Below are 14,378 nucleotides of genomic sequence, written 5' to 3'. Positions count from 1 at the left end.
ATAATCTATAAAAACCGTTAGAAGCTGGTTACTCTCAATTACATGTATTAATATTGAAACCAAAAATGATGGCCGTTCAAGGATTATGTCAGTGGATCTTTACTCAGTGGGACATTGCTCGTTCTCTTCTGCTTTCCTCATCGACCAGAACTCATTTCCCCCAGCCATCTGCGCTGTCGACCCCCTGCCTATTTTTAAGTCCCGGCTCAAGACCTTTCTATTCTCCTCTGCCTATGGCCGATGGCCTCACTCGACAACGTAAATATGCTCTCTGTTTCTGTACAGCGTCTGGAGATGCGGTCGCTTGTAAATTCCATATCAATCTAAATTCTATTGTTAGGTATCCTTGCGATGAGTCTTCTGCACCTACAGAGAGAGTGAGGGTGTCCTTGTGGTGATGACATTCTAAAATGATCAATGATAATGTTCCATATTCTTGGTTCTTTCGGTAAAGTCACGTAGAAACAATAAAATAATAAAAATATGAAACAATAAAATTATCACGACGTTTCGACTGCAACACGAGCAATCATCATCAGGTGTGAAAAAAAAAACGTCGTGAGAAATTTATTGTTTAATATTTGTATTCTTTTATTGTTTCTACGTGACTTTACCGAAAGAACCAAGAATATGAATCCCTGCAGTCACGAAAGCTTTAAATCAAAAACTAATGTTCCAGTTTGACTCTTCTGTTGGTGTATTTTTTATATTTTTACCAATACTGGGCCCAGCCAGCCAACTCTGTGAGATGTCTTTTATTTTCCACATTTCTTTTTTTATCGAAATGTGCCCTCCCTTTCAAAAGCGTGATCTATAAGACCACCGAAGTCGGGGAATGTAAATCTCATATTTGGCCGAATGTAAGTGCACCAACCTTCCCATTCAAACAGCGCTGAATGTATCTTTTGAAACATTTGCACCCAGACCAAACTGAAACTGACGGCTTTTGTCTGCCCAGTTTCACATTTTTCGTCGGAAAGTTTCCACCGTACCGCGCTGTCGATCTGCGACGTGTTCCGCGTAGCTCCCTGAGCAGAAGCGATCACATTCATCGCTCTGTCTAACGGCCCCTTAAAAATCCTCTTTATTTAAATTGAACCCATTACTGGTTAGAAATCGCATTACCATGCATGGGACAAGGAGTAGTAATCGCATGAAGTGTGCATTTGCACGATGAGTGAGCACGCCTTCATTGTTCACGACGGTTTGTGGGATTGCGGTGCACGGGTTGTTGTTGAAATTTTTATCCAAATTAAAACGGATTTTATTTTCGCAAGACGATCAGTTTTTTTTAATGTCCTGTCATCTACGCCATGCATTTTCTTCACGATTATTTTCTAGTGACGGATGTCACGTGGTATTTCTTTCATAAACCCTGGTTAAGTGAGGGCTAAGTAATACCCTGATTTCAAATGAATACAAATACATTGCAAATGATGCATAACAAATAAAAACACTCCCCTTGAACGAATTGTGAGCAACCCATTCAGAGCCCCATTAATAATGAGGCGTGTCGAATGATAATGATGCAGTGTCTTAACAAAAAAACCACTTTGCACAGATGCATTCTCAATTCACATTGGGGACAGCTAAGTTCATTAAAAACTGCTTTGTGTCCTTGGGTGTAATCTGCACCAATCTGAGCTAATGTACCTCTCCGCCGCTTTCAATATGTTGGTTACATTGGGATTTTAACCATTAGAAAACCCACACTTGATTCAATTTTGTTCAGTCTCCTAAGGTTCTCCGCAACATTTTTTATTTATTTTATTCACCTATTATCATGTGGAGGAGAGTTGATCACGAATGTTCACGTGGGTTCATGTCGAAGTTGATGGGTGAGCCAGTCGACAACATCAGGAGTAAGCTCTGGGCTATTCTTAATGTTCGTTAGTATAGACGCTGCGGTGGCGAGATGTTAACTACCTCACCTAGTATGCAGGAGGTCATGAGTTCGAGTTTGCATATTCTCCCCGTGGTCACGTGGATTTTTATCTGGGTCCTCAGGCTTTTCCCTCCACATTTAGAAACATGAGTTTATAGTATTTGGCTGCTATAAATTTCCACATGATAAGCCACTTCATTGGACTGTCATTTGTGGCTAGGTCGCTCTTTTAAAAAAAAATTGCTAGACAGTACAGCTCAGTGGGCCTTTCATGGTAAAAACAAAAAGTTTAATAGGCAATAGCCGCATCTGCCATGCATTGGTTTTGGGTAAAGTTGAAACTATGAAGGTCCTTCTGTGTGGGGTCAGAGATTATAAATCTGTATCTTGATGTTTTTTTATTCAATACGTTTACTCGCCCTATGAACAATTTTAAGAATAACGCGGGTTGCGCCATGTGGCATGGTAATAAACCTCATGTCTCTCTTTACTCATCACTTTGCAACTGTCCTTCTTGCAGGTTGACCCTAAAAGCATCGCTGCCAAAGACGGTCGAATTCGAGAAGGCGACCGAATCCTGCAGGTCAGTTTTTTGCCGTGGAGATCGTTGTGCATATCCCGTTGAATTTGCAGGTTTGAACATTGTCAACAGAATCACACGAAAACCGAGATCCAATCTTCCCCCAGTTTTGTAGCCAGAAGAGACCAATCTGCCTGTTTATCGATCTGAAGCAAAAGTTTAGCATTGTTACACACGTACCGCTAATCAACTGCAAAGGTGTGTGAATCACGGAGATTCGTGAAACTGCAAACTCAGGGGACAGTAAGTTGGCCAGGAGAAGAAAGTACTGAAAGTAGGTTTGGGGTACCCCTCTCTGCAGACTTTCTTTCGCCGTGTACTCTGGCTCCATATTACATTATTTGGTCAAATATTCCCAGGGCAGGACACTCTTGAAATGTTTGAGATAAGGCAAGTCTTTTCTGGATAAATGAATGACATTAGTATCATTGTTGTTGTTGTTTTAAGTAATTTTACGGCAACCATTGCTTTGTCGGTCAAATCTGTCCACTGTCCTTCATTGTGGCCGCAGATCGCATGGTGTTCAATTTATTAGTGTGAGTTTGTGTGAATGGTCTGCACTTAGGGCCTGTCTTCGGGACCCTATTTAAAACGTTTGAAATTCTGTAAGTCATTTCTGGATAAATGAATGACGTCATTACCATTACGGCACCACCATAATTGATTCAGTGGCGGCTCACGGACCGTGCAATTTCCAGGTCGTCCTCCGGCAACCTCTCAAGAACGTCCGCTGTCCCTCGTTGCCGGCAGTACCACGGCGCCAGCGCGTGCCGCCTGCGACGGGGCGACCGTCCTTTGTTTTGCCCCAAGGGGGGGACCCCGCCGTGCGTTAGCGGACGCGTTTATTCGAGCCGTGCCGAGGGCGAGAGTGACCCACCGTGAGCTCAGCGCCATGAATCTGCCCCAAGCAGTGGACGCCCCCCGGTGCCTGGCCTTTGACCGCGTCTCCTGACCCACGTCGTTACTTTTAAGCGTCGCGCGCACGCCGTGCCATAAGCCATTGTGGTCCGGCGAGCGCGCCTTTCGTTCGACCTGTCACCCCATGCCTGCCGCGTGAAATCTGTCTCGATTATTTATGAACGGAGGTTTTTGCCATTGTTTCTCTGAGTTATTGTATCCGGTTTATGTGTGTCTCCCTCCGCCACCCCCCCACCCCACCATTAGAAACATGTCGCTAACTAATGCACACGTTTACATCCACAAAATACCATCGCGACCCACTTCGGCCTTGTTCCATCCAATGCTGGATGAAGGCCTCTCTAAGCCACCACCACCACTCGCAATCCTAAGATGCATGGAAATAATTCACCTTAAACTGGGAGGTACATGTAATGTGAAAAAAGCCCTTTATTTTATTTTCCCATGAAAACTTCAACGGGTCGTCAAAACGGGGTTTTTTCCCACGTTGGAATACAAGACCCTCCTGAATTTGTTTCGTCAGTCGAAACGTCTCAATGGTAATTGCGTTGCCTAGAAAATACAATTACCGTAGTGTGGTGGTGGTGGCTCAGTGGTTCACGCGTTGTGCTCTGAAACCGGCGGGCCTGCACCTGGTTCGCTGACATCTGTGGCAAATGATTCCTGAAGCAGTGCTGGGCCCACCCCTCTTAGTTTAAGGTGAATTATTTCCATGCATCTTCTTGGTTCTTTCGGTAAAGTCACATAGAAGGGAAATAATAAAATAATAAAAATAAAACATAATAAAATTATTCTCACGACGTTTCGGCCACAACGCAAGCAGCCGTCCTCAGGTGAAGAATGAAACACCACCAAGCTTGGAGCGTATATTTAAGCTGGGTTGGAGGGGCAAGAAGAGCGCCCTGACAAAATAATTTGCATATCAAGAGGAATTTAGCACATTTATGGGAAATGCGTAGGAGGTGGGCGGGGGGTTTCAAAGTCACCTGAGGACGGCTGCTTGCGTTGTGGCCGAAACGTCGTGAGAATTATCTTATTCTGTTTTATTTTTATTATTTTATTATTTCCCTTCTACGTGACTTTACCGAAAGAACCAAGAAGATGAATCCCTGCAGTCACGAAAGCTTTAAATCGAAATATTTCCGTGCATCTTAGGATTGTGAGTGGTGGTGGCTTGAAGAGGCCTTCATCCAGCATTGGATGGAACAAGGCCGAAGTGGGTTGCGATGGTATTTTGTGGATGTAAACGTGTGCATTAGTTAGCGACATGTTTCTAATGGTGGGGTGGGGGGGGGGGTGGCGGGAGACACACATACACCGGATACAATAACTGACCAGTGTGGCCAAGTATGGTCAGACATAACAAGAGAGGCCTTCATCCAGCAGTGGATTGACAAAGGACTGTAAATGACAATTGTTATCTTGAAACATGTGCTGCACGGAGAAGGGGAGGCGCTGTCCGTCGCTGCGCCGCGGTTGTGACCGTGCATGACGATGCCTCTGTCGGTGCAGATCAACGGGCTGGACATTCAGGACAAGGAGGAGGCGGTGGCTCTTCTCACCAACGAGGAGAGCCGCAGGGTCTCCCTGCTCCTCGCCCGGCCAGAGATCCAGGTGGGATCCGTCTTCTTCTTCTTCTTGTGTTTGCAATCACCGGTGGATATCGAAGTATGGTCCGAAAGAAGTTCAACATACATACAAATAAACAAATCACTCTTCCACTTGCAGAGTACTGTCGTGGTGTAATGATTAGAACACTGGACTTGCAATCGACGAGTCGCCGGTTCGATGTCCTGGAAGGACAGTTGAAGCGATGGCGCAAATTTACTCTACCTCTGTTCACCCAGCAGTATTAATTGGTACGCAGCAGTTATTAAATCGGCAGGTAGCGTGCGTTGGGGTAAAATGCGGGGTACCCCCAACTCTTCCACGGTGTTTGGCCAGCGTGGAATAGTAAGCCAGACACCCTCTAGCGCTCTCCCTCTATTGGAGACCCTTCCATCGGCAATGGCTTGAGCAAGTACTTGCGCATGCGTACGCGTGTGTGTGTGTGTGCGTAGGATCGGTCGTGTAGCAGTTAGCGCGCTGCGCTGCGAACTTGGCGACCCACGCTTGATTCCAGTTCATGGCCAAAACCAGTGACGATTATCTTAACCCGTTCTGGGCCTCCCCTAGGTCGACACGGCCTCAAATGAGTACCTGGTGCGGTGTGTAAACATCGCCGCTGGGGAGACACAGACGGCCGGGCGTGGTGCTGGCCACCCACCCCCTCGTGTGCCACAGTGCCGGCCTTCATAGGCGCTCGCTAACAGCACTTGCCCCAACAGTCTGTTAAGGCTATACAAGGTGGGATCTTTGTCTTTGTGTGCTGCGTGCAGCTGGATGAGGGCTGGATGGACGACGACAGGAACGACTTCCTGGAGGAGCTGCACCTGGGCATGCTGGAGGAGCAGCACCACGAGGCCATGGAGTTCACAGCGAGCATGCTGCAGCAGGAGGTCAGCGTGTGACAACTCGCACTTGGCGCTCACACACACGTTAGCTGCGAAGGGGCGCCACGTCCGGGGGGTACGGACAATCCGGGGCACGTCGTGGGAATGAGATTGTCTCAAAATACCGCGAGAGGGAAAATCTACCCCTAAATCATTTATGTTCTATGAATAAGGGCCTTTGTGGTTTTTTTTTCACTTATAAGGCAACAGTTAAATTTCGATTTAAAGCTTTCGTGACTGCAGGGATTCATCTTCTTGGTTCTTTCGGTAAAGTCACGTAGAATGAAAATAATAAAATAATTAAATAATAAGTGTGCCATTCAGACTGTCTACTCGACAGACCTGCTCTCCACCTGAGGACGGCTGCTTGCGTTGTGGCCGAAACGTCGTGAGAATTATTTTATTATGTTTTATTTTTATTATTTTATTATTTCCATTCTACGTGACTTTACCTAAATAACCAAGAAAAAGGCAACAGTTGTGTTGAGTTTTTTTTTTACTTGTAAATTCATCGTCTTCAGGAGTGTATTGTCATTATATTCATTATTCAACTGAAAAGAGAAAAAAACCCGACTCTTAATGTCCTGTGAATGCTTACTGGTTTACCAGGATGACCCTGGGAAAACCAGGAAAAGGTGGCAGCCCCTTAGGTATCATCAAGTGGGGTGTGATGGTGGCTCAGAGGGACCCCATTATGATGCACAGACATCACTTTACCAATGGTCAGTTTATTTGCTGATTCCATGCCAGACGCGGCAGTTGAAACAATATGAGAGTCTATTCAATATCTGTCCATCCAGCAGTTTAAATGGGTACCACCACGAATTAGTCGATCGGCAGATCATGTGCGGTTGGCTAAAGTGCAGGTACTCCCACTTCTTCCAAGACATCTGGCCGGTGTGGAAGAGTAGGTCAAACAAACATCGCGAGGGGCTGTCTGGAGCTCCCTCTAGCAAAGTCTCATTCGTTGCCAGTGGCGCGATTGGACAGTTGCAGAGCTGCACCTTTACCGTGTATGCAGTGGCATCACTCGGGTCGGTGTCACCCAGTGGGGTAACTCATGGTGTCACCCCACATGGGCCTCCTCCCGTACTAGACCTTACAGAATCCTTAGTAATGTGTTTTGTACTAATTGTAATTCCGTATATCACTGCATGTAATGGCAATAGTAGTGACATAAAGAACTAGTAACATTTTAATTACACCTTTAAATTACAATATTATGCGTACAGCCTAAATGTATTTACTTTTACGGGAAGAAAACAAAATAATTCGAAGAAAAAAATTATTTAAGAATTACATTTAAAATCAGATATATATTTGCAAGACAGTAATGTTTTAAATAAATTTTTAAAAGACTAAAATAAAAAATATATTTAAGATTTAAGTTTTATTTCTAAACATGTATCAAGAAACCATAGCATTTACCCACACTTCATGTTTTAAATTGTCAATTTCTCTATTTAGTCATCAAAGAGTTACATAATAAATAATTGTTCTACATGTAAGTTTATTATCAATTTAAATTGTAATCATAGAATTATACGTGATATAGTTGTCAATTGCTTAAATATAATATTTCTTAGATTACATGAATACTAACAAAACAAATTGTAAAATCTTTCTACATTTAATTACAACATTATAAGTTACAACATCATTAGTAACGGAGCAGAAGCCTTTTAAGATTTTTCTCTTTTTCCTTGAATTACTACTTCATTTTCAAAAAGTTATTGATATAGGTTAACAAATACTAATTACCACAATATTGTAACTAAAACACCAGAAAATGTGACGAAATCAGCGACTATAAAAACACCAGCAGCGACGAACACAACAGCGCGTGCTTGTAGCGCGTGAAAGAGGAAACCACGTGACTCAAAGCGTCATAGTAACTGTGTAATCTTCCTGGTTCTTTCGGTAAAGTCACGTAGAATGGAAACAATAAAAATAATAAAATAAAACAAAATAAAATAATTCTCACGACGTTTCGGCCACAACGCAAGCAGCCGTCATCAGGTAAAGACCAGGTCTGTCGGGGAGACAGCGTCTGAATGAAACAGCACCATGCTTGGAGCGTATATTTAAGCTGGGTTGGAAGGGGGGGGAAGGGCGCCTTGATAAAATAATTTGCATATCAAGAGGAATTTAGCATATTTATGGGCATATAACTGTGTAATATTGACAGCTCTGACCGGAGCGCATTAGAAGGATAAAAAAGTAAATTAGCACAGAGTTTTAGCCTTGTAGGTATATTGATACAGTACGTGTAAGCTGGGCTTATGAAAAATATTTCAGTTGTTATAACTAACTACAGGTATATTTTTTTATAAAAAAAATGTTTACATTTCTGCTGAAACACTGCACAAAAAACGTTATAGACAATCATTTTGGTGTCACCCCCCTCTGATGGTGTCACCCAGTGCAGTCTGCACCCCCCCCCACCCCACTGGTGACGCCACTGCGTGTGTGTGTGCCCTGTGAAATGCAGCCAAAAATGTAAATCTTCTTTTCGAATTAGCCTTATCTTTTTTTCCCCGCATGGCGGATTCTTGCCGAGTCAGCGTTGACCAAAGTATCAGTGTCCCCTGCCCCTTAAAGCGTCTTGGCACGAGGGCTCATGTGCATGCAAATGGGGTGGAGGTGAGGTAAATGGGGTTTTCTTCTCAACAATGATCATCGCATTAGAAGAGCAAATGCAGATCTAAATTGGCTCGATGGGAGATTATAGAATAGACAAAACCAATTAGGGAAAACGTCCGCACCACATATATGTACAAAATATCGCATGTGCTTTTATAATTGTATTATGCATTTCTTTAATAAGTCTGTAAAAATATCCTCATGTGTGAGTCTTCTGAACAGAAGTGATGAAGTAAGCAGTAAAAAATAATAATACGCAACGATGATTAAAGCTAAAGCTTGTGGTTTTGCAGCTCAATGTCGTGTGACAGCGTTGTAGATCAATTAGCGCACGGTAAATTAAGCTCCCTGTGAAAATTATCATTATCCCTTGATTACAGACATTGCTGCCACGGTGTAGCAGTTAGCGTGAGAGTGGACGTGCACATCCAGAGTTCGCCGGTTCGATTTGATCTCGAGGTGCTGCGGTTGAAACAATGGTGAATAATACTCTTAGGTTTTTTCCGGTAAAGTCACGTAGGTAAAAAAATTATAATAATAAAATAAAATAATAATAAATGAAAAGTAACTAAATGGTGGATAAACAATGTCGTGGGGCCAGAGAGGAAGCCGATAGCACGTAAGGTAGCAAACACGTTAGTCAGACTGATTTATTTATATGGCAGTAAGAGTGAATTGTTTTACAACCCCCACTCATTTCAAATGGCTCTCACGTAATTCACTGTTATTGGTGGCCGCTTGAAGAAATTGCAACCACTAAAGTTAGGCCACCTCGAGTGGCACCGACAAGCAGAAGGAAAAATCCTATCGAGAGGGGATCCCTGGAGCTCCCTTCTCGAGTGGGGGCCTTTCCACCAGCTGTGTCAAGGGCGAGTCATTGAAAAGTTGCGCCTTCACCACCTTGTTTTCTTTTTTTACAGACATCTCATCAGGAGGACGGGGGCCTCACGGACACGGCCACCACCTCCTCCAACCGGCACGAGAAGGACAGCGGCGTGGGGCGCACGGACGAGAGCACTCGCAATGAGGACGACGAGGAGGAGGAGAGCTCCGAGGTGGAGCAGGAGATCCCGGGCGACGACGAGATTCCCATCGACTGCGAGCCCGGCACGGGCACCCTGGAGAGCCAGCGCAGCCACGCCGGCGACATGGACTACAACCGCGACACGCTGAGCAGCGGCGAGATGCGCTACAGCAACGACTCGGCCGTGTCGGGCGACGGTCACGTGGACCTGGACCTGGCGGGCATCGCCCCCGAGGAGTGCGAGCGCTTCCGTGAGCTGCTCGAGCTCAAGTGCCAGGTGAAGAACGCCAAGCGGCTCAGCATGTACTACAGCAGCGCGGCCGCCCTGGGCCTCGGCAAGGCCGACCCGGACGTGGCCGACGCCGAGCTGGAGTTCCTCAACGAGGAGCTGCGCAACATCGAGCTCGAGTGCCAGAGTATCATCCGTGCGCACAAGAGCGGCCAGGCTCGCGTCGGCCGATTCGGAGCCGACGGGTGGATGTTCCAGGACGGCGGCGGCGGAGGAGGAGGAACTGGACGCGGCGTCGGCGGCACGGGCAGCTTCAGGACGTTGTCGGGCCTCAAGCGCGACGGGCTGACGAACATCACGGAGACGCCGGAGAAGTTCGACAAGGACACGTCGAGCGCGTACAACACGGCGGAGAGCTGCCGCAGCAGCCCACGCTCGCTCAAGCTCACGGCCGGCGGCACCGCGAACCAGTCGCTCGAGAGCACGGACAGTCAGCGCTCGGAGAGCGGCGCCAGCCAGAAGGGCGTCGGGCCGCCCTTCTCGAGGCCCGGCAGCCGAGACGCAAGCCCCGCCAAGCCCAAAGCGCAGGGCCCGGGCAAGGCGGAGGAGGGGAGCGAGCCCGCCGACGGCAAGGAGGGAGGCAGGACTGAGGAGCCGTCCGCGACGGCGGGCGGCGTCGCCGCGGCGACGGAGGCGAGCAGCGCGAAGCAGCTCTACCAAAAGCTGAGCGGCGGCGGCACCGGCGGCGCCGGCGGCGCCAGCGGCGCCAAGCAGGGGCAGTACCTGTCGCAGTACCGGCACTCGTCCTACCGCAGCACGCACATCCCCGCGCACGCGCAGCACTACCAGAGCTACATGCAGCTCATCCAGCAGAAGTCGGCCGTGGAGTACGCCCAGAGCCAGATGAGCCTGGTCAGCGTCTGTAAGGAGGCCTTTGCCACCCGCAACGGGTCCCCAACGGCCGAAAGCAAAATGGAGTGGAAAGTGAAGATCCGAAGCGACGGCACGCGATACATTACCAAGCGGCCCGTTCGCGACAAGCTGCTGAAAGGTAAGGTAGTGGTAACCTTGCACGCGCATGCTAATGTGTACGTTTGCGTGTGTCTTAATTATGTGGGGAGCTGAAATTTAGCGGTTAGCGCGCTGCGCTACGAACCTGGCAACCCGGGTTTGATTCCCGCTCACGGCCAACACCGGTGACGATTATCTGAACCGGTCCTGGGCCTCCCCTAGGTCGACTCAGCCTATAAAGCGTACCTCGTGCGATGTTTAAACATCGCCTTAAACATCGCACGGTGGAGACGAACGCGGCCAGGCATCGTGCTAGCCACCAACCCCCTCGTGTGCCACACTGGCTTCAAAGGGGCTCGCTGACAGCACATTCTGAAACAGTCTGTCGAGGCTGCTATACGGGGGATCTTTGTCTTTGTTAGGGTGGTATCTTGTTTGGCCCCTTCGACAGAAGTGAGCGTTCTTCTATATTTCTTTGTTCAGACCACAATGCAATTTCGAGAGATTGCTTTCGATTTTTTTTCCCCCCCTGTCTTTTGTGTTGTCTCTCATAGAGGCTTTTTTTAAGATTGATAGAGTGAACATTATACTGAGTAAATTGTACATGGCCAAAGATGTGTATTTGCACCGTGGCAGTCAATCCGGTTATGTAGACAGGCAGGACGAGTCGTCCCCCCCCCCCCCCTCCTTTAACTCACCCCCTTAAACATAAGGATTGTTCATACATGACATTAAGGAGTGAAACCTCCTTAATGTCACATTGCCAGTGACAAAAGATTAATGACGCAAAGTGTAGCTGACACTAAGTACCGTTAAACCAGCAAATTCCTTGTCATGTTTCATTCGGAAAATTGCACGCGCTTGTGTTTATATGCATGCGTGTGCGAATGGGGAGCGGTAGTGTAGTGGCTAGCGCTACGCTGTGCTACGAACCCGGCGACCCCGAGTTCGACTCTCGCTCACGGCCAACACCGGTGACAATTATCTGAACCGGTCCTGGGCCTCCCCTAGGTCGACTCAGCCTGAAATGAGTACCTGGTGCGGTGTGTAAACATCGCCACTGGGGAGACAAAGGCGGTCGGGGGTGGTGCTGGCCACCCACCCCCTCGTGTACCATTCTGGCCTTCATAGGTGCACGCTAACAGCACTTGCCCCTACAGTCTATTAAGGCTATATGGGGGATCTTTGTTTTTGTGAAAGGGGAGCGGTAGTGTAGTGGTTAGCGCGCTGCGCTACGAACCTGACGACCCCGAGTTCGACTCTCGCTCACGGCCAACACCAGTGACGATTATCTGAATCGGTTCTGGGCCTCCCCGAGGTCGCATTAGCCTCAAATGAGTACCTGGTGCGATGTGTAAACATCGCCACTTTGGAGACAAAGGCGTGGTGCTGGCCACCCACCCTCTCGTGTGCCGTGTCGGCCTTCATAGGTGCTCGATAGCAACACTTGCCCCAACAGTCTGTTAAGGCGATACGGGGTATCTTTGTCTTTGTGTGAGAGAGAGAAAATTCTCAAAGCACCCACATCTATTCCTATCTTGACAATTGCGCATTACTTGTGTGTGCTTTTTTTACATGTGGTTATGTGTAGCTTACTAATCCACGTCAAGATGGGACGAGTGTCTACACTTAATTTGCAGTAAAAACGCGTTCTTGGCAGGGCTGTAACAATGCATTGATTCAGCAATTAATATCGGTTCTTAAGCTCATAAAGATGTGACTCGAATCACATGTGTAGGAATCTATGATTATAATTTTCCTATGTATTGTAGGTAATGGGTTCACGTGACCCCCTGCAGCCACTAGTGGCCGCTACATTCACCACAATATTAAAACAAACAACAACACTTTGAATCTTGCAGCTGTCAGTACATTAAATTGGGCTCCCAAGTGTAGCGAGTTGATAGCCTCGGCCTGGCCACCGACGAATGCACAACAAAGTTGTTTCTCGACGTCATTTGGGTAATTCCCAGCTCTGAAGATTAAAAATATGATCAGATGGTGTGAACTCGAGATCACTTGAAGTGATCTCAGAAAGTGGTTCTATTATGTCTCCTTCTGCGGGTTTACGGAGGGGTTGCACTGCCCTGCAAACGATCTGATTGTTTTTTTTTCATCGCATGACATGACACCAACAGAACATTGAGGATACAATTGAGGGGCAAACTAAACAATAAGAAAATCGATGAAAAATAAATACAATTCTTGATGGAAACGTGACAATGAATCTCAACAATTCATGAATTGACCAGAGGGCTGCATTATTACACTCCCATTTAGCAACCATCAGGGTGTTCAAGATTGTCTAGGTAAAGGTGCGGCCCCTGCAATGTCCTACTCACGCCCCTGCTGGTGGAAGGGGCATCCACTCGAGGGAGATCTAGCGAGCCCCTATACATGCTATTGTGGCCTACTCTTGCACACTGGCCAGACTTACTGAAAGAGATGGTAGAACCCACACTTTACCCCACCACACGTGTGACCTGCCAATCTGTGGCGAACCCATTTTTCACCGACCGGGTGACCAGAGGCTGCTGCAGCTGATCGAACCAGCGACCCCCCTGGATTATCATGTTATGTACCCTGGTTGTGTTTAAGCCCACTTCATGTCCACCCCCCCTCTGCCTTCCCACGCCCGTCCCCCGCCCCCCCTCGTAGAGCGAGCGATGAAGATCAAGGAGGAGCGCAGCGGCATGACGACGGACGACGACGCGCTCAGCGAGATGAAGATGGGCCGCTACTGGTCCAAGGAGCAGCGCAAGCAGCACCTGTCGCGGGCCAAGGAGCAGCGTCGGCGGCGCGAGTTCATGATGCGCAGCCGCCTCGAGTGCCTCAAGGAGAACCCGCAGGAGGGTGGCTCCGCGGGGGGCGGCTCCGGCTCGGGCGGCTCCGGCAACGAGAGCGGCAACAACAAGAAGGAGGTGAACATCATCGAGCTGAGCCACAAGAAGATGATGAAAAAGCGCAACAGAAAGATCTTCGACAACTGGATGACGATCCAGGAGCTGCTCGCTCACGGCACCAGGTCCCCCGACGGCACCCGCATCTACAACTCGCTGCTGTCCGTGACGACGGTTTGAGACGACGTTCTGGCCGGGACGCGGTGGGAGACTCTGGGTGACTTTGGGGATGGGGAGGTGGGGGCGGGGGGATGATGGGGGGGAGGGGGGTGGTGGCGGCGTGGGTGTACGCCGGGACTCTGCACCGGAGCCGTTTGTCTTTCAAAAGGCCTTCGACAACAGCATGCAGAGTGGCAGCTTTCAAGACTGGGGGGGGGGGGGGGGGGGCTGGTGGGGTACGGTGACAGCGAAAGACAGAAAGTAATAAATGCATCAATTCGGTGAGAACAGCGATGTGTGAAGGTCATCGTGCTTTAAAAAAAGAAAAACGAGAAGGGGAGCGAAGCATTCGTGGTTTTTTTTTCTTTCAGATTTTTAAACCTCCCTCTGACTTTCTGGCTCACGCGCACACGCACGCGGCACACGCGAACACCCGCACCGAGTGTGGCAGCACCGCTGTTTAAGACCTGGTCGCAAAACCCTCGCGTTTTTCCCATTTGTGTTTCGAACATCGTCGCCCGGGTTCAAAGACGCTTC

The 14,378-nt window shown here is 48.1% G+C and overlaps 1 protein-coding gene across 2 annotated transcripts in view; it reads left to right on the top strand.

Moving 5' to 3' along the window:
- PDZRN3 (PDZ domain containing ring finger 3) overlaps positions 1-13,904 on the top strand; it is a 162,443-nt gene extending 148,539 nt beyond the window's left edge. For both annotated transcript variants that reach the window (XM_061551971.1, XM_061551972.1), the window contains 5 exons: positions 2,406-2,468; positions 4,896-4,997; positions 5,762-5,881; positions 9,439-10,822; positions 13,441-13,904. In XM_061551971.1, the coding sequence (XP_061407955.1) occupies positions 2,406-2,468; positions 4,896-4,997; positions 5,762-5,881; positions 9,439-10,822; positions 13,441-13,862 (2,091 nt within the window). In that variant the 3' untranslated portion in view covers positions 13,863-13,904. The remainder of the gene's footprint in view (positions 1-2,405; positions 2,469-4,895; positions 4,998-5,761; positions 5,882-9,438; positions 10,823-13,440) is intronic.
- The last annotated feature ends 474 nt before the right edge of the window (positions 13,905-14,378 follow it).

This window comes from Lethenteron reissneri, chromosome 15, assembly GCF_015708825.2.
Source record: "Lethenteron reissneri isolate LAM-NWPU_2019-01 chromosome 15, ASM1570882v1, whole genome shotgun sequence".
Lineage (NCBI taxonomy): Eukaryota > Metazoa > Chordata > Hyperoartia > Petromyzontiformes > Petromyzontidae > Lethenteron > Lethenteron reissneri.
The sequence above is the reverse complement of the archived record's forward strand: the minus strand, read 5'-3'. Positions and strand labels throughout refer to the sequence as shown.